Source organism: Rhinoraja longicauda, chromosome 36 (genome assembly GCF_053455715.1).
Source record: "Rhinoraja longicauda isolate Sanriku21f chromosome 36, sRhiLon1.1, whole genome shotgun sequence".
NCBI lineage: Eukaryota > Metazoa > Chordata > Chondrichthyes > Rajiformes > Arhynchobatidae > Rhinoraja > Rhinoraja longicauda.
This window is the reverse complement of record NC_135988.1, coordinates 3,699,275-3,726,502: the sequence shown is the minus strand read 5'-3', so window position 1 is coordinate 3,726,502 and position 27,228 is coordinate 3,699,275. Positions and strand designations below refer to the sequence as shown.

At 47.1% G+C, this 27,228-nt stretch overlaps 1 protein-coding gene across 1 annotated transcript in view; it reads left to right on the top strand.

Moving 5' to 3' along the window:
• The window catches only part of LOC144610260 (uncharacterized), a 51,698-nt gene that overhangs the window by 1,881 nt on the left and 22,589 nt on the right, over positions 1–27,228 (top strand). The window contains exons 3-9 of the mRNA XM_078428849.1: positions 3,610–3,647; positions 11,059–11,161; positions 13,649–13,722; positions 15,166–15,208; positions 17,345–17,417; positions 20,358–20,388; positions 26,443–26,473. Of these exons, the coding sequence (XP_078284975.1) occupies positions 3,610–3,647; positions 11,059–11,161; positions 13,649–13,722; positions 15,166–15,208; positions 17,345–17,417; positions 20,358–20,388; positions 26,443–26,473 (393 nt within the window). The remainder of the gene's footprint in view (positions 1–3,609; positions 3,648–11,058; positions 11,162–13,648; positions 13,723–15,165; positions 15,209–17,344; positions 17,418–20,357; positions 20,389–26,442; positions 26,474–27,228) is intronic.

Below are 27,228 nucleotides of genomic sequence, written 5' to 3'. Positions count from 1 at the left end.
AATCTTGGTACCCTGTACCTCCAATTTGATGGTAACAATTCGTATTCACTGTTCAGGACATGGTCGGGGTCAGAGACAACGTTGTTGGCCAACCTGAGCATGTTATTGTGGTCGGCTGATTCATAGAGTTTCTCAAGGGGCTGACCGACAATCTTTGAGCAGATTTTCATTTGGTGGAGCAGTTTTGACTTTCAAGTGGCAGACAAACACTTGTACCATGTAGTATTACAATACTGAAGAACACTCATAATCACAGAAGTAAGGAACAAAGGAACAATTGCAGGTTTGTCGGTTAATTGGCACCTGTAAATTGTTCCCAGTGTGTGTAGGATATTGTTAACGCGCAGGGTGATTGCTGATCGGCGCAGTCTCGGTGGGCCGAAGGGCCTGTTTCCGCGCTGTATCTCTAAAGAACATTAGAGTCGGTCTATCCTCGGGAAGGCCAAATAGCCGACCACAGGTCTAACACCCGCGTTTGATCCCAACCTCACGTGCCGTCTGTATGGAGTTTGTACGTTTTTCCCGTGACCAAGTGGGTTTTCTCCGGGTGCACTGATTTCCGCGTACATCCCAAAGATGGGCAAGTTTGTAAGTTAATTGCCTACTGTAAATTGTTCCTTATGTGTCTGATAGAACTGGTGTATGGGTGGTTGCTGGTCACTGCAGACTCAGTGGGCCGAAGGGCCTATACCATGCAGTATCTCTAAACTAAACTAAACTAAACTAAACCAAACTAAATTAAGCATGGAAATATGTGTAGGAAAAAAACTGCAGATGCTGGTTTAAATCGAAGGTAGACACAAAATGCTGGAGTAACTCAGCGGGACAGGCAGCATCTCGGGAGAGAAGGAAGAGAAGAAGTTTCGGTTCTGAAGAAGGGTCTCGACCCGAAACGTCACCCATTCCTTCTCTCCCGAGATGCTGCCTGACCCGCTGAGTTACTCCTGCCTGACCCGCTGAGTTACTCCAGCATTTTGTGTCTACCTCAGCATGGAAATAGGTCCTTCGGCCCATCAAATCCATGCCAACCATTGATCACCTGTTCACACTAGTTCTGTGTTATCCTATTCTCTCATCCACTCGCGACACACTAGGGGCTATTTCACAGAGGGCCATTTAACCTACAAACCCTCATGTTTTTGGGATGTGGGAGGAAATGGGAGCACCTGGAGAAAGCCCACACGGTCCCAGAGAGAACATGCCAACCGTCGTGACAAACGGTACCGGAGGTAGGGTTGCCAACTGTCCCGTTAGCATTAGCCGGGACATCCCGTATTTTGGGCTAAATTAGTTGGTCCCGTAAGGGACCGCCCTTAGCCCGTGTTAGCAGGGTTGCCAACGGCCGCCATTGGTGGAGGGGGAGCACGTGGCCGCTGGCTGGGTGAGGTCACGCGGGGCACGGGAGGTGGTGACTTCACCCTTTGTCCCTTATTTGGGAGTGAGGGAGTTGGCAACCCTAACCCGAGGTGAGGATTGAACCCGGGTCCCTGGCGTTGTGAGGCAGCAGCTCTACCCGCTGCACCACTGTGCTTCCCTTGTGCTGTTGGTTGGTGATCATGGAACTGCCAGAGTGTTGTTAAAAACCTGTCTGGACTGGCCCACACATGACTCAACACCACACACCCTGATCATTGACTCTCACTGGCCTTGGCTGAAGTTACCCATTCTGATCGAGTTTAACTATTACTGTCTGTGAACAGCCTGGTTCATATTTTCTTCTGTTATGGTACATGGTTTGCTGGAATACTTCATCAGTTATTATCCTTAATGACCCTTCAAAATGGGCAATTTAGAGTTAAGTTCAAAGTTAATACATTCATAGGCTATAGTCAAGTCAAGTCAAGTCAATTTTATTTGTATAGCACATTTAAAAACAACCCACGTTGACCAAAGTGCTGTACATCTGATTAGGTACTAAGGAAAAAATGAAACATACAGTAGCACGCAAACAGTTCACAGCGCCTCCTCAATGAGCCTCAAACGCTAGGGAGTAGAAATAGGGTTTGAGCCTGGACTTAAAGGAGTCGATGGAGGGGGAAGTTCTGATGGGGAGAGGGATGCTGTTCCACAGTCTAGGAGCTGCAACCGCAAAAGCGCGGTCACCCCTGAGCTTAAGCCTAGACCGCGGGATAGTGAGTAGCCCCAAGTCGGCCGACCTGAGGGACCTGGAGTTAGAGAGGTGGGTTAGAAGATTTTTGATGTAGGGGGGGGGGAATGTCCATTTAGGGCTTTATACGTGAATAGGAGGAGCTTAGGACTAGATTCGACCATTCAATCGTGGCTGATCTCTCTGCCTCCTAATCCCATGTTCCTGCCTTCTCCCCATAACCCTTGATACCTGTTCTAATCAAGAATTTGTCTATCTCTGCCTTAAAAATATCCACTGACTTGGCCTCCACAGCCCTCTGTGGCAATGAGTTCCACAGATTCACCACCCTCTGACTAAAGAAGTTCCTCCTCGGCTCCTTTCTAAAAGAGCGGCCTTCAATTCTGAGGCTGTGACCTCTGGTCCTGGACTCTCCCACTAGTGGAAACACCCTCTCCACTTCCACTCTATCTATGCCTTTCATTATTCTGTACGTTTTAATGAGGTCCCCCCTCAACCTTCTAAACTCCAGCGAGTACAGGCCCAGTGTTGTCAAACGCTCATCATATGTTAACCCATTCCTGGGATCGTTCTTGTAAACCTCCTCTGGACCCACTCCAGAGCCAGCACATCCTTCCTCAGATTTGGGGCCCAAAGTTAAGTACAATGGATCTTTCTACTACCTCGAGAGAGAGAGAAAACAGAACACATTTCTTTTCAGAAAGATCACAGGGGTTATTATGACAATCATATGGTTTCATGCTCAACATCACTAGATTTTTTATTCCTCATTCCAGATTATTTAAGTGAATGAATTATTTAGCCTTGTGTTTAAGGATCATGAGCCCGGACCTATACAGCACGGAAACAGGTCCTTCAGCCAAACGCATCCATGCGACCAAGATGTAGGGTTGCCAACTGTCCCGTATTAGCCGGGACATCCCGTATTTTGGGCTAAATTGGTTTGTCCCACACGGGACCGCCTTGTCCCGTATTAGGCCCGGGGGGCGCTGTAGGCCCGGACGCTTTCGGTCCGGACACTGTAGGCCCAGACAGTGTAGGCCCGGACACTGTAGGCCCAGACAGTGTAGGCCCGGACACTGTAGGCCCAGACAGTGTAGGCCCGGAGGCCCAGGCGCCGCCTAACGGAGATTTGTAAATCTGTGGAATTCTCTGCCTCAGAAGGCAGTGGAGGCCAATTCTCTGAATGCACTCAAGAGAGAGCTAGATAGAGCTCTTAATCGGGCGGGTCCCGGCCTCCTCGCCTGACATCAGTCTGAAGAAGGGTCTCGACCCGAAACGTCGCCCATTCCTTCTCTCCAGAGTTGCTGCCTGACCCGCTGAGTTACTCCAGCATTTTGTGTCTACCTTTGATTTAAACCAGCGTCTGCAGTTTTTTTCCTACGTATGTACGGATGAAGCCCACTTGCCTGTGGGGTGAGTGATGTGGTTGGATGGTTTGTTGTCCATGTCACATCTCTTTTTTGTTCTTTAATTTCTAACGTAATGCATTTTGATAACAGATCAACAAGTGGAACAGATGAGGTCCGACAATGAGCTGGTAAGTACTCTGGGCATGCCTCCACCCTCCGCCTCTAACCCCGCAAACCTGCACGTTCACCATAATGACCAGAACCAGGGGCCACAGTTTAAGAATAAGGGGGTAGGACATTAAGAACTGAGATGAGGAAAAACTTTTTCAGTCAGAGAGTTGTGAATCTGTGGAATTCTCTGCCTCAGAAGACAGTGGAGGCCAATTCTCTGAATGCATTCAAGAGAGAGCTAGATAGAGCCCTTAAGGATAGCGGAGTCAGGGGGTATGGGGAGTAGGCAGGAACGGGGTACTGATTGAGAATGATCAGCCATGATCACATTGAATGGCGGTGCTGGCTCGAAGGGCCGAATGGCCTCCTCCTGCACCTATTGTCTATTGTTTATTACATTTGTGCTAACTATCCCATGACCTTATTGTTGGAACACCTGTACCCTGTGTCCCAATCCACTTAACATTAGAACTTGGAACAGCACAACTAGGGGTTGCTAAACATCCTCACTCCCAAATACGGGACAAAGGGTGATGTCACCGTCCCGCGCTCCACGTGACCTCACCCAGCCAGCGGCCACGTGCTCCCGCTCCACCGATGGCGGCCGCCCGGGTTAGATTCTTAGACCACTGGGACCTGTTTTGGGGTAAGGGTGGATTGTACAAAAGGGACGGGTTGCACCACAATAGGTGGGGTCCAGAACTCTGGCAGGTAGGTTTGTCACTGCTACACGGGTGGTTTTAAACTAAATAGAGGGGGGGGGGGGGGGGTTCAAATGGGATAAACAAGGATGGAGTTAAAGGGAAAGAGAGTGTAGGAATAATTAAGAAACACCCCTGAATTAACGGGACATAAAACTCACAAAGCAATAGGAGAGAATGGCCGAGTGTAATAGGAATTGATGTGGAAGCTGAATATTCACAAAATGCTGGAGTAACTCAGCAGGTCAGGCAGCATCTCAGGAGTGAAGGAATGGGCGACGTTTCGAGATCCTTCTTCAGTTTTGTTGCTCTGATGTGGAAGCTGAGATGAGCAAAGGATTAAAAGTCATCCTTTGTCCCGTATTTGGGAGTGAGGAAGTTGGCAACCCTACTAATACGGGACAAGGGCGGTCCCGTGCGGGACTAACCAATTTAGCCCAAAATACGGGATGTCCTGGCTAATACGGGACAGTTGGCAACCCTAAGCACAGCACAGCACAAGAACAGGCCCTTCGGCCCACAATGTCTGTGCTGAACTTGATGCCAAGACCATCTCTTGTCTGCCTGCACATAATCCCCACCCCTCTGTTCGCTGCATATCCATGTGCCCATCCAAAAGCCTCTTCAAGCATGTCACAGCTTGGTTTGGGAACAGCTCCATCCAGGACCGTGAGAAATTGCAGCGAATTGTGGATGCAGCCCAAACCATCACACAAACCAACCTCCCTTCCATTGACTCCATTTACACCTCACGCTGCCTCGGCAAGGCCAGCAGCATCATCAAGGACCAGTCTCACCCCGTACACTCCCTCTTCTCCCCTCTCCCATCGGGGAAAAGGTGCAGAAGTGTGAAAACGCACACCTCCAGATTCAGGGACAGTTTCTTCCCGGCTGTTATCAGTCAAACTGAACCATCCTACCACAACCAGAGAGCAGTGCCAAACTACTATCTACCTCATTGGTGACCCTCGGACTATCCTTGATCGGACTTTGCTGGCTTTACCTAGCACTAAACATCATTCCCTTATCATGTGTCTATGCACTGTGAAATGGCTCGATTGTAATCAGGCATTATCTTTCTGATGACTGGTCAGTACGCAGCAGAAAGCTTTTCACTGTACCTCGGTACACGTGACATCAACCACCAGCCCTGGCAGGAGTGAAATGAGAGCGTGGCCTGGGTAGTGTGGGTCTCTCACGATGCTGGCTGCCTTTTAAGAGCCTTGTGCATCCCTTCGAGGTGGGGAGGTCAGTCCCTGAGGTTATTTAACTCCAGCCCCAGTTCCTTATCAGAGTCCTTATGGAGTTGCAGCTGAATGCAGTAACTGTGGGTGTAGTCTTTAAGGGCACCGTAAATCCACCTGTGTAGGAAGGAACCGCAGATGCTGGTTTACACCGAAGAACATATTCAAATTTTAGTGTTAGTAAATAATGCAAGAGGAACAGTTTAATTTTCGGTGGAGGCCAGTGGGATTTACAGACACAGAAAGCTGGAGTAACTCAGCGGGACAGGCAGCATCTCTGGAGAGAAAGAATGGGATCGAGACCCTTGTTCAATCGACCCATTCCTTCGGTCTAGAGATGCTGCCTGTCCCGCTGAGTTACTCCAGCTTATTGTCCCAGTAAAGCCCACTGACCTCCACCGAAAATTAAACTGTTCCTGTTGCTTTATTTACTAACGCTAAAATTTGAATATGTTCAAAAGCTCTTTGCTTACCAAGAAAGAACAGTTTACAGAAGATGGAAATGGCCCAGGGGCTGTTGCTATTTACAGCCCAGGCTGGATAAAGGGAGTCTTTGAGCTGAACACAAAGCGTAGGCAAATTCCCAGCACTGCACCTATGTGGTTAAGACATTTAAAGAGACAGATACACAAATGGAAAGACCACAAAGAGTGCTGGAGTCACTCAGTGGGTCGGGCAGCATCAATGGAGAAATGGATAGGCGACGTTTCGGGTCGGGACCCTTCTTCAGACCGATTAGAAATGTAGAAACCCCAAATAGGTGCTGGGGTAGGCCATTCGGCCCTTCGAGCCAGCACCGCCATTCAATATGATCATGGCTGATCATCCAGAATCAGTACCCCGTTCCTGCTTTCTCCTCATATCCCTTGATTCCACTAATGGAAGGGACTGCTCCCACCACCTTCACAGGCAGTGAATTACAGATTCTGAGTCATCATAGATCATAGAAAATAGGTGCAGGAAGAGGCCATTCGGCCCTCCGAGCCAGCACCGCCATTCATTGTGATCATGTCTGATCATCCAGAATTAGTACCCTGTTCCTGCTTTCAACCCATATCCCTGGATTACATTAGCCCTAAGATCTATATCAAACTCTCTCTTGAATACATCCAGTGAATTGGCCTCCACTGCCTTCTGTGGCAGAGAATTCCACAGATTCAAAACTCTCTGGGTGAAAAAGTTTTTCCTCATCTTATTCTTAATTGTTCCTTAAATATCATAGCACTACCTTAAAGGTAACGCTGATGTTGTGATTATGTGCGTGCAATAATGTTGAGCTGATAGTTGAGATGATGCCCGTGCAAGGCGGGGAGTGCTGTCTTCCTGTGAAATGTTGTCTCCATCAGCAGGGGCAAAGTATCAGTAGCAATCAGTTCCATCACGCCTGTACCAATCAAGAATCTATCAATCTCCATTTTAAAAATACCCAAACATGGCCTTTCACTATTCGTTACTCCAGCAATTTATGTCTTTTTTTAAGTTATGATTAGTGTTTTGTTGTGTTCAAGTGCCTGATGGTTGTTGTGAAGATGTTATTCTTGAACCAGAAGGTCACGTTTTTTAGGCTCCTGTACCTTCTTCCTGATGGCAGGTGTGAAATGAGAGCACGACCAGGTTTGTGTGGGTCTCTGATGATGCTGGCTGCCTTTTTGAGGCAGTGCCTCCTGGAGATCTCTTTGATGGTGGGGAGGTCAGAACCCGTGATGGATGGGGCACTGTCCACCACTCTCAGTAATCTCCATCATTCCTAGATGTTTGAGTTGCCAAACCAGGCCATGATGCATCCAGTCGGTATGCTCTCTCCTGTATAACCTTTCTTGGAATTGCTGCTTTTCTCATAAGATGCTAACCCCAGAGGCTCTTGGCTTTTATGGAGGATAGAATCATAGAGCTGTAGAATAATACAGCGTGAAACAGGCTGTTGGGCCTAACCCATCAATGCTGACCAATAATTTCATTCCATTCTCAACCAAGCTAGTTCCATTCTCCCACACCTCCTTGCTTCCAAGATGGCTTCCAAGATGGCTTCCAAGATGGCTTCCAAGATGGCTTCCAAAATGGCTTCCAATATGGCTTTCAAGATGGCCACCAAGATGGCTTCCAAAATGGCTTCCAAGATGGCTTCCAAAATGGCTTCCAAAATGGCTTCCAATATGGCGCCCAACCCAGGCGACTATTTGCGTGTTTTCCACAGAAGCAGATCTACAATCGCATATTACAATCGCTCCACACTCTTAAATCTCTAGTCGTACAGCAACATTTCTTACTTTAACTATGAACTTCTAAAACTTTTCTCTTATCATGCATCTATAAACTGTAAATGGTTCTATTGTAATCATGTATTGTCTTTCTGCTGACTGGTTAGCGCGTAACAAAAGCTTTTCACTGTACCTCGATACACGTAACAATAAACTAAACTGAACTGAACTGGTCTGCATCCCTCTAAACCTTTCCTATACATGTACCTGTCCAAATATCTTTTAAATTGTGTCATTGTACCTCCCTCCTCTGGCAGCTCATGCCATTTACCTCAGAAAAGCTTCCTATTAAATCTTTCCCCTCTTGGTTTAAACCTCTGCCCCTATAGATACCCCAACTAGGGGTACCAACTTTCTCACTTCCAAATAAAGGGCAAAAGGTGACGTCACCGCCCCGTGACCTCACCTTACCTGCGGCCACATGCTCCCACTCCACCAATGTCGGCCGCTCGGGCCGTCAGGCGGGTTGCTAGGCAACTTCCGTTAGGCACCGCCCGGGGCTCCGGGCCTGCACTGCCCGGGCCTACAGTGGCCCCTGGGCCTACGGTGTCCGGGCCTACAGTGTCCGGGCCTACCGTGTCCGGGCCTACAGTGTCCGGGCCTACAGCCCCCCCCCCCCCCCCCCCCCCGGGACAAACCAATTTAGCCCAATAGATGGGATGTCCCGGCTAATATGGGACAGTTGGCAACCCTAACCCCAACCCTGGGAAAAAGACTCTGTACATTCAACCAACTCCCTTCGTGACTTTATACACCCGTATAAGATCACCTCTCAGCCTCCTGTGCTCGAAGGAATAAAGTACCGGCCTGCCCAACCTCTCCCTGTGGCTCAGTTCCTTGTGTCCTGGCATGTCCTCGTAGAACTTCTCTGTACACCTCCTAGCCTAGTGACACCGTTCAATGGTTCTTTACTGTCATGTATGCACTGCACAGTGAAATTCTTGCAGCCGCCACCATACTGTGACGCCATTTACAAAAGAAAAAATGAAATGAGAAAGTCCAAAGTCCTAAGTCCAAGGCCCACGTATTGGACTCACTGGAGCATCCCCCCATCTTCTATCCTGTCGCAGGGTGACCAAAACTGAGTTTAATAACCCAAATGTCTCATAGGCCTCACCAAATATTCAAGGCTGCTGCTGAGATAAGATGGAAAGGAAGGTCATAGGTCATAAGGAATAGGCCATTCGGCCCATCAAGTCAACTCTGCCATTCAATCATGGCTGACCTATCTCTCCCTCCTAAAGGGCCTGTCCCACTTAGGCGATTTTAAGGCGACTGCCGGTGACTAGGCTGTTGCCGACAGTTCGCTGGGGTGTTGTGGGCACGATCGTGAGGAGTCTTCAAAGAATCGTAGTGGATCTCAGCGCGTCGCTGAGAAATCATCCGGTATGATATTTCTCGGCGACAGCTGGCTTGTCGCCAGGTATCGTTGCTTATTGCGGGCGCTGTCGCATGCTGTCCCCAGGTTTGCTAGGTTCCCTTAGATGCATTTAGAAGCACGTAATATTAAATTAAGTAAAGTCATTTGAAGATACCATTAAATACTTGTGTTTAACCAATTTATTTACCGTCAGGACATTTGACAGGTAGATTAGAGGCGACAGTTTGACAGTCAGGTAAGCGTGGGAAATTTTGCGATGTTTATGGCCATCAGCGATTACATTTAAAGTGGGCTCCCAACCCAGATATGCAACCCAGAAACCAGATATGCATCTCCCGTACATTTTCATAGAATGCCCACACTCACACAAAAATCCATTTAACCACGTTTAAAATTAAATTTCTTAATACTGCTATTAGTAAACTGGAAGCTTGGTTTTCAGGTAACCCGGGCAAGATGTTATATTTCAAAACTCTCAAGTACTTACCGACAGTGATTTCAGCAAAAATTAGGACGCCGGAGAAGCATTGACAGCGTGGGAATTTTCGCGATGTTTCCGAAGACGCTGTAATCTCGACCTGACTTGGCATTGTCGTGGTCATTGTCGTGGTCACTGTCGTGGTCACTGTCGTGGTCACTGTCGTGGTCATTGTCGTGGTCATTGTCGTGGTCATTGTCGTGGTCACTGTCGTGGTCACTGTCGTGGTCATTGTCGTGGTCATTGTCGTGGTCATTGTCGTAGGGTAAAAGAAAATTTTGGCGATCTGCTACGACTTTGACAGTCGCCGGCAGTTGCCTAAAAAATCGCCTAAGTGGGACAGGTCCTTTACTCCATTCTCCTGCCTTCTCTCCATAACCTCTGACACCCGCTCTAATCAAGAATCTATCTATCTCTGCCTTAAAAATATCCACTGACTTGGCCTCCATAGCCTTCTATGGCAAAGAATTCCACAGATTCACCACCCTCTGACTAAAGACATTTCTCCTCATCTCCTTCCTAAAAGAACGTCGTTTAATTCTGAGGCTGTGACCTCTAGTCGTAGACTCTCCCACTAGTGGAAACATCCTCTCCACATCCACTCTATCCAGGCCTTTCACTATTCTGTACATTTCAATGAGGTCCCTCCCCCCCCTCATTCTTCTAAACTCCAGTGAGTACAGGCCCAGTGTCGGCACACGCTCATCATAGGCTAACCCACTCATTCCTGGGATCATTCTTGTAATCATTCTCTGGACCCTCTCCAGAGCCAGCACATCCTTCCTCAGATATGGGGCCCAAAGAAGCTGAGAAGGTTGTTGGTTGCATCCTTCCTCCCATTGACGAACTGTACACTGCAAGGGCCAGGAAGTGAGCGGGCAAGATCATCTCTGACCCCTCTCACCCTGGCCACAAACTCTTCGAAGCACTTCCCTCTGGAAGGCGACTCCGGACTGTCAAAGCAGCCACAGCCAGACATAAAAACAGCTTTTTTTCCACGAGTAGTAGTTCTACTCAACAACCAAAAGTCTGTAGCCTCCTTTTGTTCTGGTATTTTATTTCATTCGTCACATGTTTAAACTATAATGTTCTATTCTTAACGTTTCCTGTATGTCGTGTTGTTACTTGCGAGCGGAGCACCAAGGCACATTCTTTGTATGTGCACATACTTGGCCAATATATTTATTCAATTCAATTCAATTCAAAAATTGCTCACAGTATTCCAAATGCGGCCTGACCAGTGCCTTATCGAGCCTCAGCATTACATCCCTGTTTTTGTATACAAGCCCTCTTGAAATAAATGCTAGCATTGAGTTTGGTTTCTGTACTACCGATTAAATGGGCATCATCTTGTGGTTCGTTCCAGAATGATGACTCTGAGGATGGAGATACTTATGAACCACCACCAACTGAACGCCCAGCCATCATCCCGATATCAGTCAAAATGAATAATAGTAACGATTACATGGGTAAGGAATGGCACTCTTATCTAATGATCAAAGCACCCCTTCTTTATTACAGCAAAACCTTTAAGGTTTAATTTTTAGTTTGGTCGAGATACAGTGCAGAGATAGGCCCACTGAGTCCATGCCGAGCAGCGATTCCCGCCCACTAACACCATCCAACACACACTTATACCAACACACACTTATACCAACACACACTTATACCAAGCCAATTAACCTACATACCTGTACGTCTTTGGAGTGTGGGAGGAAACCGAAGATCTCGGAGAAAACCCTTGCAGGTCACGGGGAGAACGTACAAACTCTGTGCAGACAGCGCCCGTAGTCAGGATCGAACCCGGGTCTCCGGCGCTGTAAGGCAGCAACTCTACCGCTGCGCCACCGCGCTGGCCGGTGTAGGAAGGGATTCTTTCAGGAAAGTTGGAGGTAATGGTGTGGAATTTGAAATTTTAATTTAGTTTTAGAGATTCAGCATGGAAACAGGCCCTTCGGCCCACCGAGCCCACTCCGACAATCTATCACCTGATCACACTAGTTCTATATTATCCCACTTTCTCATCCGCTCCTTGCACACCAGGGGCAATTTAAAGAGGCCAATTAACCTACAAACACACATGCCTTTGGGATGTGGGAGGAGACCGGAGCGCCTGGAGGAAACCCACGCCATCACAGGGAGAACGGGCAAACTTCACACACAGACAGCGCCCGAGGTCAGGATGGAACGCGGGTCTCTGGTGCTGTAAGGCAGCAGCTCTACCCGCTGCACCGCCAATGGCCTCAATGTTCAATGCAGCTTGATTTCACATCTGGGATCCTGGAAATGTTGACATTTCATCCAACTCAAACCTCTATTTCTTGCAGTTAACATAATCAATGCAGCACAAATTAGGAAGGAACTGCAGATGCTGGTTTAAATCGAAGGTAGACACAAAATGTTGGAGTAACTCAATGGGTCAGGCAGCATCTCTGGAGAGAAGGAATGGCTGACGTTTCCCATTCCTTCTCTCCCGAGAAGCTGCCTGACCAGCTGAGTTACTCCAGCATTTTGTGTCTACCAGCGCAATTTAAATGTGTAGGAAGGAACTGCAGATGCTGGTTTAAACCAAAGATAGACAAAAAGCGCTGGAGTAACTCATTGTTGGTCGGGAGGCATCTCCGAAGAGAATGAATTGGTGACGCATCGGGTCAAGGACCTTCTTCAGACTAAAGAAGGGTCTCGACCCAAACCGTCACCTGTCCAGGTTCTCCAGAGCTGCTGCCTGACCCGCTGAGTTACTCCAGCACTCTGTGAAACGTCACCTATACATGTCGTCCAGAGATGCTGCCTGACCAGCTGAGTTACTCCAGCACTCTGTGAAACATCACATGTCCAGGTTCTCCAGAGATGCTGCCCGACCCGCTGAGTTACTCCAGCATTTTGTGTCTATGTCTTCAGCCTAAATCAAGGTTTTTGATGGAATACTCTAAACAACAATCTCCCCTTGCATAAATAAATACGGCTCTAAAAACTCTCCACAAGCTGGACAACATCCAGGGCAAAAAAACAGGTCAGGCAGCAGCCGTGGAGGCAGAGATAGTTTCAAACTGCAACATGTCTGAGTGTGTAGAGTGGTGATGGTCAGTATAATGTGTAGAGTGATGATGGTCAGTATAAAGTGTAGAGTGATGATGGTCAGTATAAAATGTGTAGAGTGGTGATGGTCAGTATAATGTGTAGAGTGATGATGGTCAGTATAATGTGTAGAGTGATGATGGTCAGTATAAAATGTGTAGAGTGGTGATGGTCTAAGTGTGTCGAGTGGTGTTGGTCAGTATAAAGTGTAGAGTGATGGTCAGTATAAAGTGTAGAGTGGTGATGGTCAGTATAAAGTGTGTAGAGTGGTGATGGTCAGTATAAAGTGTGTAGAGTGGTGATGGTCTAAGTGTGTCGAGTGGTGTTGGTCAGTATAAAGTGTAGAGTGGTGATGGTCAGTATAAAGTGTGTAGAATGGTGATGGTCAGTATAAAGTGTGTAGAGTGGTGATGGTCAGTATAAAGTGTAGAGTGGTGATGGTCAGTATAATGTGTAGAGTGGTGATGGTCTAAGTGTGTAGAGTGGTGATGCTCAGTATAATGTGTAGAGTGATGGTCTGTATAAGTGTGTAGAGTGATGGTCAGTATACATGTGTAGAGTGGTGATGGTCTAAGTGTGTAGAGTGGTGATGGTCTAAGTGTGTAGAGTGGTGATGGTCAGTATAATGTGTAGAGTGGTAATGGTCAGTATAAGTGTGTTGAGTGATGGTCAGTATAAGTGTGTAGAGTGGTGATGGTCACCATATTTTGTAGAGTGGTGATGGTCAGTATAAAGTGTGTAGAGTGGTGATGGTCAGTATAAGTGTGTAGAGCATTGACGGTCCGTATAAAGTAGATGAGATTGGAGGAGGTGCAAGTGAACCTCTGCCTCAAACACATCTAACACTTTCTGTGGTTGTGAAACCTTTCTTTTTACAGAACGATCCATCATAAGCAAACCGGTCCTCAACATCCCAGTGACTAAACCCAAACGACCGCCGAATCTCCCAAAGGTACATGCGATGGTTGAAAACGTTGCCTGCTTGGACATTGTGGCTTCCTGATAACTCAGTGATTTGGTAGACCACAAAGCGCTGGAGCAATTCAGCGGGTCAGGCAACATCTCTGGGGAACATGGATAGGTGATGTTTCAGGTCGGGACCCTTCTTTGCCACAATGGTCGGGAATTCATCGCCACAGACGGCTGTGGAGGCCAAGTCAATGAATATTGTTAAGGTGGAGATTGATAGATTCTTGATTAGTGCGGGTGTCAGGGGTTATGGGGAGAAGGCAGGAGAATGGGGTTAGGAGGGAGAGATAGATCAGCCATGATTGAATGGCGGAGTAGACTTGATGGGCTAATTCTGCTCCTAAAACTTATGAACATGAACGTCTTCAGATTGAAAGTAGGGCGGGGGGGAAGAAAGCTGGAGAAGGGGAGGGGCAAGACAAAGCATGGCAGGTGACAGGTCGACACAGGGCGAGGGGCTTCTTTGTCAGCGCCCTTTATGGGCGACTATTTGCATACCTTGGGAATGCAAGCAAAGAAATGCACTGAGACTTGTCACATGTGACAATAAAGTATCATTCATTCACTCTCTCATTCTTTCTTTCATTCATTCATTCATTCATTCATTCATTCTTTTATTCATTCATTCATTCATTCATTCATTCATTCATTCATTCATTCATTCATTCATTCATTCATTCATTCATTCTTTTATTCATTCATTCTTTCATTCATTCCTTCACTCATTCATTCTTTCATTCATTCCTTCACTCATTCATTCTTTCATTCGTTCATTCTTCAATGAATCAATGAATCAATTAATTAATCAATCAATCAATCAATCAATCAATTAATTAATTAATTAATTCATTCATTCATTGATTCGTTCTTTTGTTCATTCATTCACTCATTCATTCATTCATTCATTCATTCATTCATTCATTCATTCATTCATTCATTCATTCATTCATTCATTCTTTCATTCAGTGCCCATGCTGGTCAGTGGTGATTTCTCTTTGACCACATGGTTCTCCCGGCTGCAAACGAGCACGATGGAGGTGCCTCCAGTTGCCACCCATTGCATGCACAGCCACACTCCCGGTCACAGAACACCAACACTGACAGCTGCCTGCACTTGTGTCTTCCCTGCACCCACAGACAGACATGCACGTACGCACACACATGCACACACATACCACAGGTACCGCGGGGGGTCGAGTGTGTTGTAGGTAACGTTGACAATATTTTAAAACTGCTTGATTGTAAACTGCCAGTGGCAGTCTTGATTTGGTTACTACTCTGTATCTGTGTCTAATTGAATAAAAGCTGTTTCTGTTTAAAAGGCAAACAAACGTGGAGGTCTGCACTGTTCTCTGGAGTTGAACGTGTTGACTGTTCGATGTACTTGCTCTCTCTGTCACTCACTGTCTGCTCTGCATTTGCACAGGATGACGACAACTGTGAATACCTGGAGCTGGACACCACAGAGTGTAAGTCCACCCCCGCCAGCTACTTTCTCAAAGAACTTGGGACTGCCTTCAACCACTGAAGGTCACCTCACCTTCTGTCTCCTTTCTCTGTTCGTTTACATATTTACTTATTTATCTATTTATTCATTTCCCTATGTTCTCTAAATCTCTGTAAAGCGTCTTTGAGTATATGAAAAGCGCTATATAAATAAAATGCATTATTATTATTATTATTATTATTAAAAGGCAGGAAAGTCTTCACTCTGGAGAGGATTTCAGAATTAAAGGAACGTCCTTTAATTCTAAGACTATGTCCTCTAGTCCCAGACTCTCCCACCAGTGGAAACACAGCGGGCCAGGCAGCATCTCTGGAGAGAAGGAATGGGTGACGTTTCGGGTCGAGACCCTTCTTCAGAAAGTTACGGTGCTGAGAGGTTTGAGAGGGTTAGTGTTTTAGTTTAGACATATAGCATGGAAACAGCTCTTCAGACCATGCCAGAGAGGGACCCAGTGTGGGGGAGGGGCGCTGGGAACAAAGAGAGACCATTGAGGACTTCATTGGACAACTTTGTAACTGCACTCTTTGCATACTTGATGTACGGGCTGCCAAACAAAAAAAAATCACTGTGATATGTTACATAAGATCATAAGATCACAAGTGATAGGAATAGAATTTGGCCATTTGGCCCATCAAGTCTACTCCGCCATTCAATCATGGCTGATCTATCTCTCCCTCCTATCCCCGTTCTCCTGCCTTCTCCCCATAACCTCTGACACCCGTACTAATCAAGAATCTATCTTATCTCTGCCTCAAAAATATCCACTGACTTGGCCTCCACATCCTTCTGTGGCAAAGAATTCCACAGATTCACCACCCTCTGACTAAAGAAATTCCTCCTCATCTGCTTCCTAAAAGAACGTCCTTTAATTCTGAGGCTGTGACCTCTGATCCTAGACTCTCCCACTAGTGGAAACATCCTCTCCACATCCACTCTATCCAAGCCTTTCACTTGTACGTTTCTGTAAATTTCAATGAGGTCCCCCTCATCCTTCTAAACTCCAGCGGAGTCTCCCGTTCTTTATGATCTTATGACTTCTTTAAGCTGCCTTTTCTTTGTAAACAACGGAGATCGGAAAAAATGATCATTGATGTGTGATCCTTTTAAAAATACTTAGGTTGCATATTTCCCAAGAGATTAGGAATATTTTAGATGGGATTAAATCACCAAGATTCATAAGTTAATAAGTCACAGGATCAGAATTAGGCCATTTGGCCCATCGAGTCTACTCAGCCATTCAACCATGGCAGATGAATCTTTCCCTCTCAATCCCAATCTCCTGCCTTCTCCCCGTAACCTTTAACGCCCTTACTAATCAAGATTCTATCAACAACCGCCCAAAAAATATCCATTGGCTTGGCCTCCACAGCCATCTGTGGCAATGAATTCCATAGATTCACCACCCCCTGGCTAAAGAAATTCTTTCTCAACTCCTTTCTAAAGGTACGTCATCCATATCCTAAAACTCTCGTTTGTTTGTTTGTTTGTTCCTGAACTACAGCCAAAACGGTACTTGATAGCGCGACAATGTTAGGCCCACCTTACTCACCGTCGTCCCTTTGGTGCTAATGGAAGAAGTTTCATTGAAATTGGTGTTATATTTTAAAAGTTATTCACATTTAAAAGTTTAAATCTATCTCCTAGGGAGGGAGGGGGTTGAGGGGGATGAAATGGGGGGGGGGGAGAGGAAGGGAGGGAGGGGAAAGGGGGGAGGGGGAGGGGGGTGGAGGGATGGGGGGGGAGGGAGGGGGAAGGGAGGGGAGGGAGGAGTGGGGAGGGGGGCGGAGGGAGGGAGGGAGGAGGTGGGGAGGGAGCAGGGGGGAGGGGGGAGAGGGAGGGAGGAGGGAGGAGGTGGAGGGGGGAGGGGAGGGAGGAGGAAGGAGGGAGGAGTGGGGAGGGAGGGGGGAGGGAGGAGGGGGAGGGGGGAGAGGAGATGGTGCTGCACCAATGCAGGAGAGGTTTGGGCCCAATGGGTCTACTTGGTCTAGTTTTATTCTAAATCTTCTGCACTTTCGCTGGCAATTGGACACGTTATTGAGTGCTAGACTGTGTCTGCTGTTCACCGATTGTGCATTGAGCTCACATTTGTTCTTTACAGGCCGAGGAGGTAAAAATATGCCAGATCCCCGACCACTGCCTTACCTCCCGAAGGGCATAACTCCCCATCCGCAGTAAGTGAAAGCCATCTCTTTCAGAACCATGTGTAGGAAGGAACTAAAGACGCTAGTTTGCACCAAAAGTAGACACAGGTTGCTGAAGTAACTCAGCGGGTCAGGCAGCATCTCTGGAGAAAAGGAATAGGTGACGTTTCAGTTCGAGACCTTTCCTCAGGGTTCGTGCTTTACTGAGCATCATCGGACATTTTGTACTCAAGGGCACAATAGAAACATAGAAAATAGGTGCAGGAGTAGGCCATTCGGCCCTTCAAGACAGTACAGCCATTCATTGTGATCATGGCTGATCATCCACAATCAGTAACCCGTGCCTGCCTTCTCTCCATATCCCTTGATTCCGCTCGCCCCCAGAGCACTGGCACGGTGGCGCAGCGGTAGAGTTGCTGCCTTACAGCGAATGCAGCGCCGGAGACTCAGGTTCGATCCCGATTATGGGCGCCGTCTGTACGGAGTTTGTACGTTCTCCCCGTGACCTGCGTGGGTTTTCTCCGAGATCTTCGGTTTCTTCCCACACTCCATAGACGTACAGGTTTGTAGGTTAATTGACTGGGTAAATGTAAAAATTGTCCCTAGTGGGTGTGGGATAGTGTTAATGTGCGGGGATCACTGGGCGGCGCGGACCCGGTGGGCCGAAGGGCCTGTTTCCGCGCTGTATCTCTAAATCTAAAATCTAAATCTAACTAGTGATCTAATGATCACGTTGAATTGAAGTAACTCTGATTTCCAAGGTTTCAAACAGGGCCAATGGGTCCTGAATTTAAAAAGAACATATTACCTTGAGAGTGAGAAGATCTGGCCACCCCATTACAGGCAGCACATGGAAGCTTTGGAGAGGGAGCTGAAAAGATGTCCCAGAATGTGGCCTGGATCAGAGGGTATTCAAAGTATTTCGCTTAGCGATACAACGCGGAAATAGGCCCTTCGGCCCCAATGAGTCCGCACCGACCAGCGATCCCTGCACATTAACACTATCCTGCACACACACACTAGGGACAATGTTTTACATATACACCGATCATTATGACCTGACGAGCCAAAACATTATGACCACCTGCCTAATATGCTGTTGGTCCTCCGTGTGCAGCCCCATACGCAACAGGGTGCGATGCACTGTGTATTGTGACACATTCCTCCCGTGACCACCATTAACATTTTCTGTGACTTGTGCCACAGTCGACCTTCTGTCGGTTCGGACCAGACGGGATAGCCTTCGTTGCCCTCGCGCATCGATGAGCCTTGGGCGCCCAACACCCTGTCTGTCGCCGGTTTGTGGTTTGTCCCTCCTCGGACCACTGTCGGTAGGTACTCACCACTGCTGACCGGGAGCACCCCTCAAGCCTTGCCGTTTCAGAGATGCTCTGACCCAGTTGTCTGGCCATAACAATTTGGCCCTTGTCAAAGTCGCTCAGGTCTTTACTCCTGCCCATTTCTCCTGCATCCAACACATCAACTTCAAGAACTGACTGTTCACTTGCTGCCTAATATATCCCACCCCTTGACAGGTGCCATTGTAACAAGATAATCAATGTTGTTCACTTCACCTGTCAGTGGTCATAATGTTTTGGCTGATCGGTGTACACCAAGCCAATTAACGTACAAACCTGCACGTCTTTGGAGTGTGGGAGGAAACTGACATTCTCGGGGGAAACCCATGCGGTCACGGGGAGAACGTACAAACTCTGTACAGACGTAGTCAGGATCGATCCCTGGTCTCTGGCGCTGTAAGCACCATAAGGTAGCAACTCTACCACTGCAACACCATGCTGCACCTTACAAGTCACGTCAAGTCAAGTTATTTGTCACGTACACATACAAGATGTGCAGTGAAATGAAAGTGGCAATGCCTGTGGATTGTGCAAAAAATTACAATTACAGCATAAAAATTTAAATTAATACAGAAAAATATTTAGTCCCTGGAGATATAATAGTTAACAGTCCTGATGGCCTGTGGGAAGATACTCCGTCTCATCCTCTGTTTTCACAGCGTGACAGCGGAGGCGTTTGCCTGACCGTACCAGCTGGAACCGTCCGTTGCTGGGGTGGTAGGGGTCCCCCATAATGTTGCTGGGTCTGGATCTGCACCTCCTGATGTATAGGTCCTGCAGAGGGGCGAGTGTAGTTCCCATGGTGCGTTCAGCCTACTCTCTGCAGGGCCATCTTGTCCTGGGCAGAGCTGTTCCCAAACCAGGCTGTAATGTTGCCGGACAGGATGCTCTCTACAGCCCCAGAGTAGAAGCACCGAAGGATCCTCAGAGACATTCTGAATTTCCTCAGCTGTCTGAAGTGGTAAAGGCGCTGCTTTGCCTTACCCACCAGTGCGGCAATGTGTGTTGTCCATGTCAGATCCTCTGTGATGTGGACTCCCAGGTATTTAAAGCTGCTCACCCTATCCACAGTAGACCCATTTATCTCCAGTGGTGTGTACGTCCTTGGATGTTGAGCCCTTCTAAAGTCCACAATCAGCTCCTTAGTTTTTGTGACATTCACGAGGAGGCTATTGTCCTGACACCAGAGTGCCAGATCAGCCACCTCCTCCCGGTAGGCCTTCTCATCGTTGTTGGGCACATTTGGATCTGCTTACTCTGAAGACCTGATAGAAGTAGAACAAAAATTATGAGAGGCAGAGATTGGGTAGACAACAAGGATGGGAATGTCAAAGACTAGAGGGCATCACTATCAGGCCAGAGGGATAACGTTTAAAGCAGACGTGCGGGGCAAATGTTTTTACACAGAGAATGGTAGATATCTGTAAAGCACTGCCAGGGGTAGTGGAGGCAGAAATGATGATAGCTTTTAGACAGGCACATGGATATGGAGGGGTAAAGGGAAATGGATCATGTGCAGGCAAACCTGGCAGCATATTCAGCATGAATATTTTGGGCCGAAGGGCCTGTTCTTACGCTGCACAGTTCCATGTTCTTTGTTCTATGTTTGCAGGGGAAAGCTTCCTGTTCCTGTTGGGAGAGCAGTGAGTATTATTGCCGAACAGCACACGATTAACAACTAAATAAAGATCGCAGCCCAGGCTAGCTGCAGTCATAAGGCGATTCGTGATAGGAGCAGAATTAGGCCATTCGGCTCATCAAGCCTAGTCCGCCATCCAATCATGGCTGATCTATCTCTCCCTCCTAACCCCATTCTCCTGCCTTCTCCCCATAACCTCTGACACCCGTACTAATCAAGAATCGATCTATCTCTGCCGTAAATATATCCACTGACTTGGCCTCCACAGCCTTCTGTGGCAAAGAATTCCACAGATTCATCACCCTCTGACTAAAGAAATTCCTCCTCATCGCCTTCCTAAAAGAACGTCCTTTAATTCTGAGGCTGTGGCCTCTGGTCCTGGACTCTCCCACTAGTGGAAACATCCTCTCCACATCCACTCTATCCAGGCCTTTCAGGATTCTGTAAGTTTCAATGAGGTCCCCCCTCATCCTTCTAAACTCCAGCGAGTACAGGCCCAGTGCCGACAAAAGCTCATCACAGGCTGGTCGTAGCAAAATGTAGCCGCTGCCAGTCTCTTGATGAATAAGGTGCCTCTCAGTGACGAATTAAAAACTTTTGTGAAAGTTTGATGCCAACTTTGGCGACAGTGGTCCCTTACAAATTGGATAAGGTGTTGTTTACAACGCATATGCTGGAAATGCTGGAAAGATTCAAGGTAGATCACAGCTCCTAACTACAAAAGCAAGAAAACAGAATAGTGAAAGGCTTGGATAGAGTGGATGTGGAGAGGATGTTTCCACGAGTGGGAGAGTCTCGGACCAGAGGTCACAGCCTCAGAATTAAAAGGCGTTCCTTCAGGAAGGAGATGAGGAGGAATTTCGTTAGTCAGAGGGTGGTGAATCTGTGGGATTCATTACCACAGAAGGCTGTGGAGGCCAAGTCGATGGATATATATTTAAGTTTAAAGTATAAAGTATAAACTACCTTTATTGCCATCCAAAAACATGTTTTTGGACGAAATTACATTACCCACAGTCAACTATGAGAGGCAATAAAAAAAAGCAATAAAACACACAATCACAAAAACCAACATAAAACAAAAAACATCCATCACAGTGAGTCTCCTCCAGTCACCTCCTCGCTGTGATGGAAGGCCAGAATGTCTTCTCTCTTCCCTGCCGTCTTCTCCCGTGGTCAGGCAGTCAAAATTAAGGCAGAGGTAGATAGATTAGTGCGGGTGTCAGAGGTTATGGGGAGAAGGCAGGAGAATGGGGGTTAGGAGGGAGAGATAGATCAGCCATGATTGAATGGGGGAGTAGACTTGATGGGACGAATGGCCTATTTCTGCTCCTATCTCTTACAAACATGAACTTATGAAGCTTGATATAAAAGGCAAAATGACTGGGAGAACTTCCCCAAACCTTTATCGCAAATCCCGCTTGGATGCAGATGATCTGGACCTGCAGTTGCAGTATTTTGTGTTCTGGTTTTTGAATTCTAAAGCATCATTTGAACATCCTGTTGTGCATTCAGTCACAAGTCTGCAGAACCTTAAGAGCAGCAGAAATAAAAGCAGGAGTAAGCGAACAGTCCCACGAACATGGGTAGGAAAGGTTTGGAAGGGTATGGACCTACTGTGGGCAAATGGGACTAGCTGAGATGGACCAACATGGTCGGCATGAACCAGCAGGCCTGAATACTCTTGCTATTGAGGGCGTGCAGCGTAGGTTTACTAGGTTAATTCCCGGAATGGCGGGACTGTCATACGTTGAAAGACTGGAGCGACTAGGCTTGTATACACTGGAATTTAGAAGGATGAGAGGAGATCTTCATATCATATCATATCATATATATACAGCGCGGAAACAGGCCTTTTCGGCCCACCAAGTCCGCGCCGCCCAGCAATCCCCGCACATTAACACTATCCTACACCCACTAGGGCCAATTTTTTACATTTACCCAGTCAATTAACCTACATACCTGTACGTCTTTGGAGTATCTTATCGAAACATATAAGATTATTAAGGGGTTGGACACGTTAGAGGCAGGAAACATGTTCCCAATGTTGGGGGAGTCCAGAACCAGGGGCCACAGTTTAAGAATAAGGGGTAGGCCATTTAGAACTGAGATGAGGAAAAACGTTTTCAGTCAGAGAGTTGTGAATCTGTGGAATTCTCTGCCTCAGAAGGCAGTGGAGGCCAATTCTCTGAATGCATTCAAGAGAGAGCTAGATAGAGCTCTTAAGGATAACAGAGTCAGGGGGTATGGGGGGAAGGCAGGAACGGGGTACTGATTGAGAATGATCGGCCATGATCACATTGAATGGCGGTGCTGGCTCGAAGAGCCGAATGGCCTCCTCCTGCACCTATTGTCTATTGTCTAAGGGTCTGTTTCTGTGCTGAATGACTCTTTAACTCTACACAACATGCTCCACCGTATAAAGTCAGATGCACCATGGAATGAGGGATATTGATTATCACACGTCGATGTTATCACATGTAACCTATGATGAGTGTTTGTCGGCACTGGGCCTGTACTCGCTGGAGTTTAGAAGAATGAGGGGGGACCTCGTTGAAATGTACAGAATAGTGAAACGCTTGGATAGAGTGGATGTGGAGAGGATGTTTCCACTAGTGGGAGAGTCTAGGACTAGAGGTCACAGCCTCAGAATTAAACGATGTTCTTTTCGGAAGTAGAAGAGGTGGAATTTCTTTAGCCAGAGGGTGGTGAATCTGTGGAATTCATTGCCACAGATGGCTGTAGAGGCCAAGTCAGTGGATATTTTTTAAGGGGAGTTAGATAGATTCTTGATTAGTACGGGTGTCAGAGGTTATGAGGAGAGGGCAGGAGAATGGGGTTAGGAGGGAAAGATTGATCAGCATGATTGAATGGCGGAGTAGACTTGATGGGCCGAATGGCCTAATTCTACTCCTTATGATCTTATATAACATGTCACAGTGAGATTCTTTGTTTGGCATACTGTACACTAAGTATGGAAAGAGTACAAAGTTACCAAGTTGTCCAATGAAGTCTCCAATGGTCTCTCTTTATTTCCAGCGCCCCCCCACACTGGATCCCTCTCTGGCATGCTCTGAAGGGCCTGTTTCCATGCAGTACGCCTAAAAAATTAACCCTCTCAAATCTCTCAGCACCTTAACTTTCTGAAGAGAAGGAATCTCTGGAGAGAAGGAATCGGTGAAGGGTCTCGACCCGAAATGTCACCCATTCCTTCTCTCCCGCTGAGTTACTCCAGATTTTCGTGTCTATTCCTGACTCTAAATGCTGCCCGTCCATGTTCTCCAGCCTAACCCGCTGAGATACTCCAGCACTTTGCATCTTTTTTTGTCAACCAGCATCTGCAGTTCCTTGAGTCTATGTTTTCCTTTCCCCAATTTTGACAAAGGATTTTCAATAGACAATAGACAATAGACAATAGGTGCAGGAGGAGGCCGTTCAGCCCTTCGAGCCAGCACCGCCATTCAATGTGATCATGGCTGATCAGTCTCAATCAGTACCCCGTTCCTGCCTTCTCCCCATACCCCCTGACTCCACTATCCTTAAGAGCTCTATCTAGCTCTCTCTTGAATGCATTCAGAGAATTGGCCTCCACTGCCTTCTGAGGCAGAGAATTCCACAGATTTACAACTCTCTGACTGAAAAAGTTTTTCCTTATCTCCGTTCTAAATGGCCTACCCCTTATTCTTAAACTGGGGCCCCTTGTTCTGGACTCCCCCCAACATTGGGAACATGTTTCCTGCCTCTAACGTGTCCAACCCCTTAATAATCTTATACGTTTCGATAAGATCTCCTCTCATCCTGAAACCCTTTCTCTTTCTCTTTCCGCAAATGCTGCCTGACCATTTTCTGTTTTTATTTGGAGTCTCGCCAATTTGAGGCAACATTTCCTTACTTATGTCTTCCAGCAGCATACTCGCGCTAAAATGGCACTGGCAAGATTTAAAATCAAACGTGCAACTTCTTTACTGTGCAGTCTGAGAGGCATAGAAAAGAGTAGACAGCCACAAACTTTACTCCGGGTGGAAATGTCAAAACCTGGAGGACATAGCTTTCAGTTGGGAGGGGCAAAGTTTAAAGGAGATACATGGCTTGTATTCACTGGAAGAAGGATGAGAGGGGATCTCATAGAAACGTATAAAACTATAAAAGAGCTGGACAGGCTAGATGCAGGAACAATGTTCCCAATGTTGGGGGAGTCCTGCACCTATTTTCTGTTCTATGTTTGTATGGGACAGGCTCTTTTTACACAGAGGCAGGTGGGTGCCTGGAACGTGTTGCCAGGGGTGGTGGTTGAGGCAGATATCATAGTGGCATTTCAGTGGCTTATGGACAGGCACATGGATATGCAGGGGATGGATCATGTAGAGGGGATTGGGTTATTTTGGCGTCATGTTCAGCACAGGCATTGTGGGCTGAAGGGCTAATTCCTGTGGTAGACACACAATGCTGGAGTAACTCAGCGGGTCAGGCAGCATCTCTGGAGGAAAGGAATGGGTGACGTTTCGGGTCGAGGCCCTTCTTCAGATACTCCTCCTGTGCTGTGCAACTCTATGTTCTATGTTCTGTGTTGCCTCAGCTTAATAATTCATCCTCATTTCTAAGCTCAAACAGTACGAGTATGCAGACTATTTGGCCTTAACTCTCTTAATTCATTGTCCACTTGAAAGTGTTTCCAGAGAGACTACATTGTTATTCCGGAGAGGACACAAGGTGCTGGAGTAACTCAGGGGGTCAGGCAGCAACACTGGAGAATATGGATAGGTGAGGTTTCGGGTCGGGACCCTCCTTCAGTCTGAAGACGAGTCTTGAACCAAGACATCACCTATCCATGTGTAGGAAGGAACTGCAGATGCTGGTTTAAATCGAAGGTAGACACAAAATGCTGGAGTAACTCAGCGGGACAGGCAGCATCTCTGGAGAGAAGGAATGGGTGACGTTTCGGGTCGTGACCCTTCTTCAGACTGAAAGTCACGTCACCTGTCCATGTTCTCCAGAGATGCTGCCTGACCCGCTGAGTCACTCCAGCACTTTGTGTCTATCTTCGGTATAAACCAGCATCTGCAGTTCCTTCCTACCATCATCATCATCGGCAGTCACTCGAAGCGAGTGTGACTGCCCTCTGGTGAGGACGCCTGTGTGTGACTTTGTTTAACGTGGGGAGACTGGTGCACAGACAGCCACCACACGGTCCTTGACAGATCTGGGTCAGGATCCAGTGGCGTGGAGTCCAAGACGACTGGGGACCCTTTTCTGCTGCAGCCTTCATCCATCCGCCTTCCCAGCCGTGTGACGCTCCACTAAAGTCAGCCGTCATCCCCCGCCTGTTCCACCGTTGAGGTCTTGGTTGGATTGCTCTTTGTCAGGGACCTCCCTCCCTCGACCTTACCGCCATGGGTGACCCTACCAGGAGCGTAGCTCCAGACGGCATCGCTCTCAGGATCTCAGGACCACACAAGCTTCTCCACCACGACCAAGGTGACAACCCAGGGAGAAGTCCTTCCTACTCACTGCACAGGACTCTGACTAAGGCCCATCCCAGGTTTTATGAAGTTGTACCATAAGCTCAGAGCTCTTACATTGTAAGCTCCTGTCAATAAAGGGAATTGCCCCATTTTTTCTCTTCACCTCATTATTTAACGACGATACCTATAGAATTATGGAGTCATAGAGTCACAGGCCCTTCTGCCCAACTTGCCCATGCCGACCAAGATGTCCTTCACAGATATAAAAATGTTGGTTTGGAAGAACAACAATGGCCAAAGGTTTACTCCTGACCTAACCAAATAAAACGGGAAAGATTTATTGCTGTCTTCCTGATCCTGACTCTGATTTTTTCCCCCCAAAGGGCAACACACCATCAAAGGACTGGGACAATAATAAACCAAGTGGTTTTGACTAGTCACTAGAATTAACCTTCTTTCTGCTCACTGGGGTCTGTTTATCTAACATGTATAATAATGTCTATCCACATGCAGCGAAGTTTGATTAAAAAAAAAAATCTAACTTTAATTTAAATTGAATTGTAAAAACCAAATTCACAATGTAAGTTCTTTTCCAGCTTCCTCTGAAACCTCCCTTGCCTTCAGAAGGTAGGTATTTGCATTTCATTTCTTTCAGACCTTTACTATAAATCTTATTTTAGTTTATTGTCACATGTACCGTGAAAAGCTTTACTTCCTCAGTCCTAAAGCACCATTGCAGTCACTGCATGGCAGCAACGTAGCGCAGCGGTAGAGTTGCTGCTTTACAGCGAATGCAGCGCCGGAGACTCAGGTTCGATCCTGACTACGGGTGCTGCACTGTAAGGAGTTTGTACGTTCTCCCCGTGACCTGCGTGGGTTTTCTCCGAGATCTTCGGTTTCCTCCCACACTCCAAAGACGTACAGGTATGTAGGTTAATTGGCTGTGTAAATGTAAAAATTGTCCCTAGTGGGTGTAGGATAGTGTTAATGTGCGGGGATCGCTGGGCGGCACGGACTTGGTGGGCCGAATAGGCCTGTTTCCGGCTGTATATATATGATATGATATGATATGATACAACAGACCAACTGTTAGCGTTTTTTTAATATGTTATAATACTAGTCATCAAAAGTGTAGCAAAAAAACTGGTTTAAATCGAAGGTAGACACAAAATGCTGGGGTAACTCAGCGGGTCGGGCAGCATCTCTGGAGAGAAGGAATGGGTGACGTTTCGGGTCTTCTTCGGACTGATGACTTTTTGTCAGTCATCAAAAGTAATAATTTTACCGGGAAAATTGTCCTTTTCTCAGGGTGGGGATATCCAAGTCTAGAGGACATAATTTTAAGGGCAGACGTGGAACGTTTAAAAGAGATATGGAAGGGA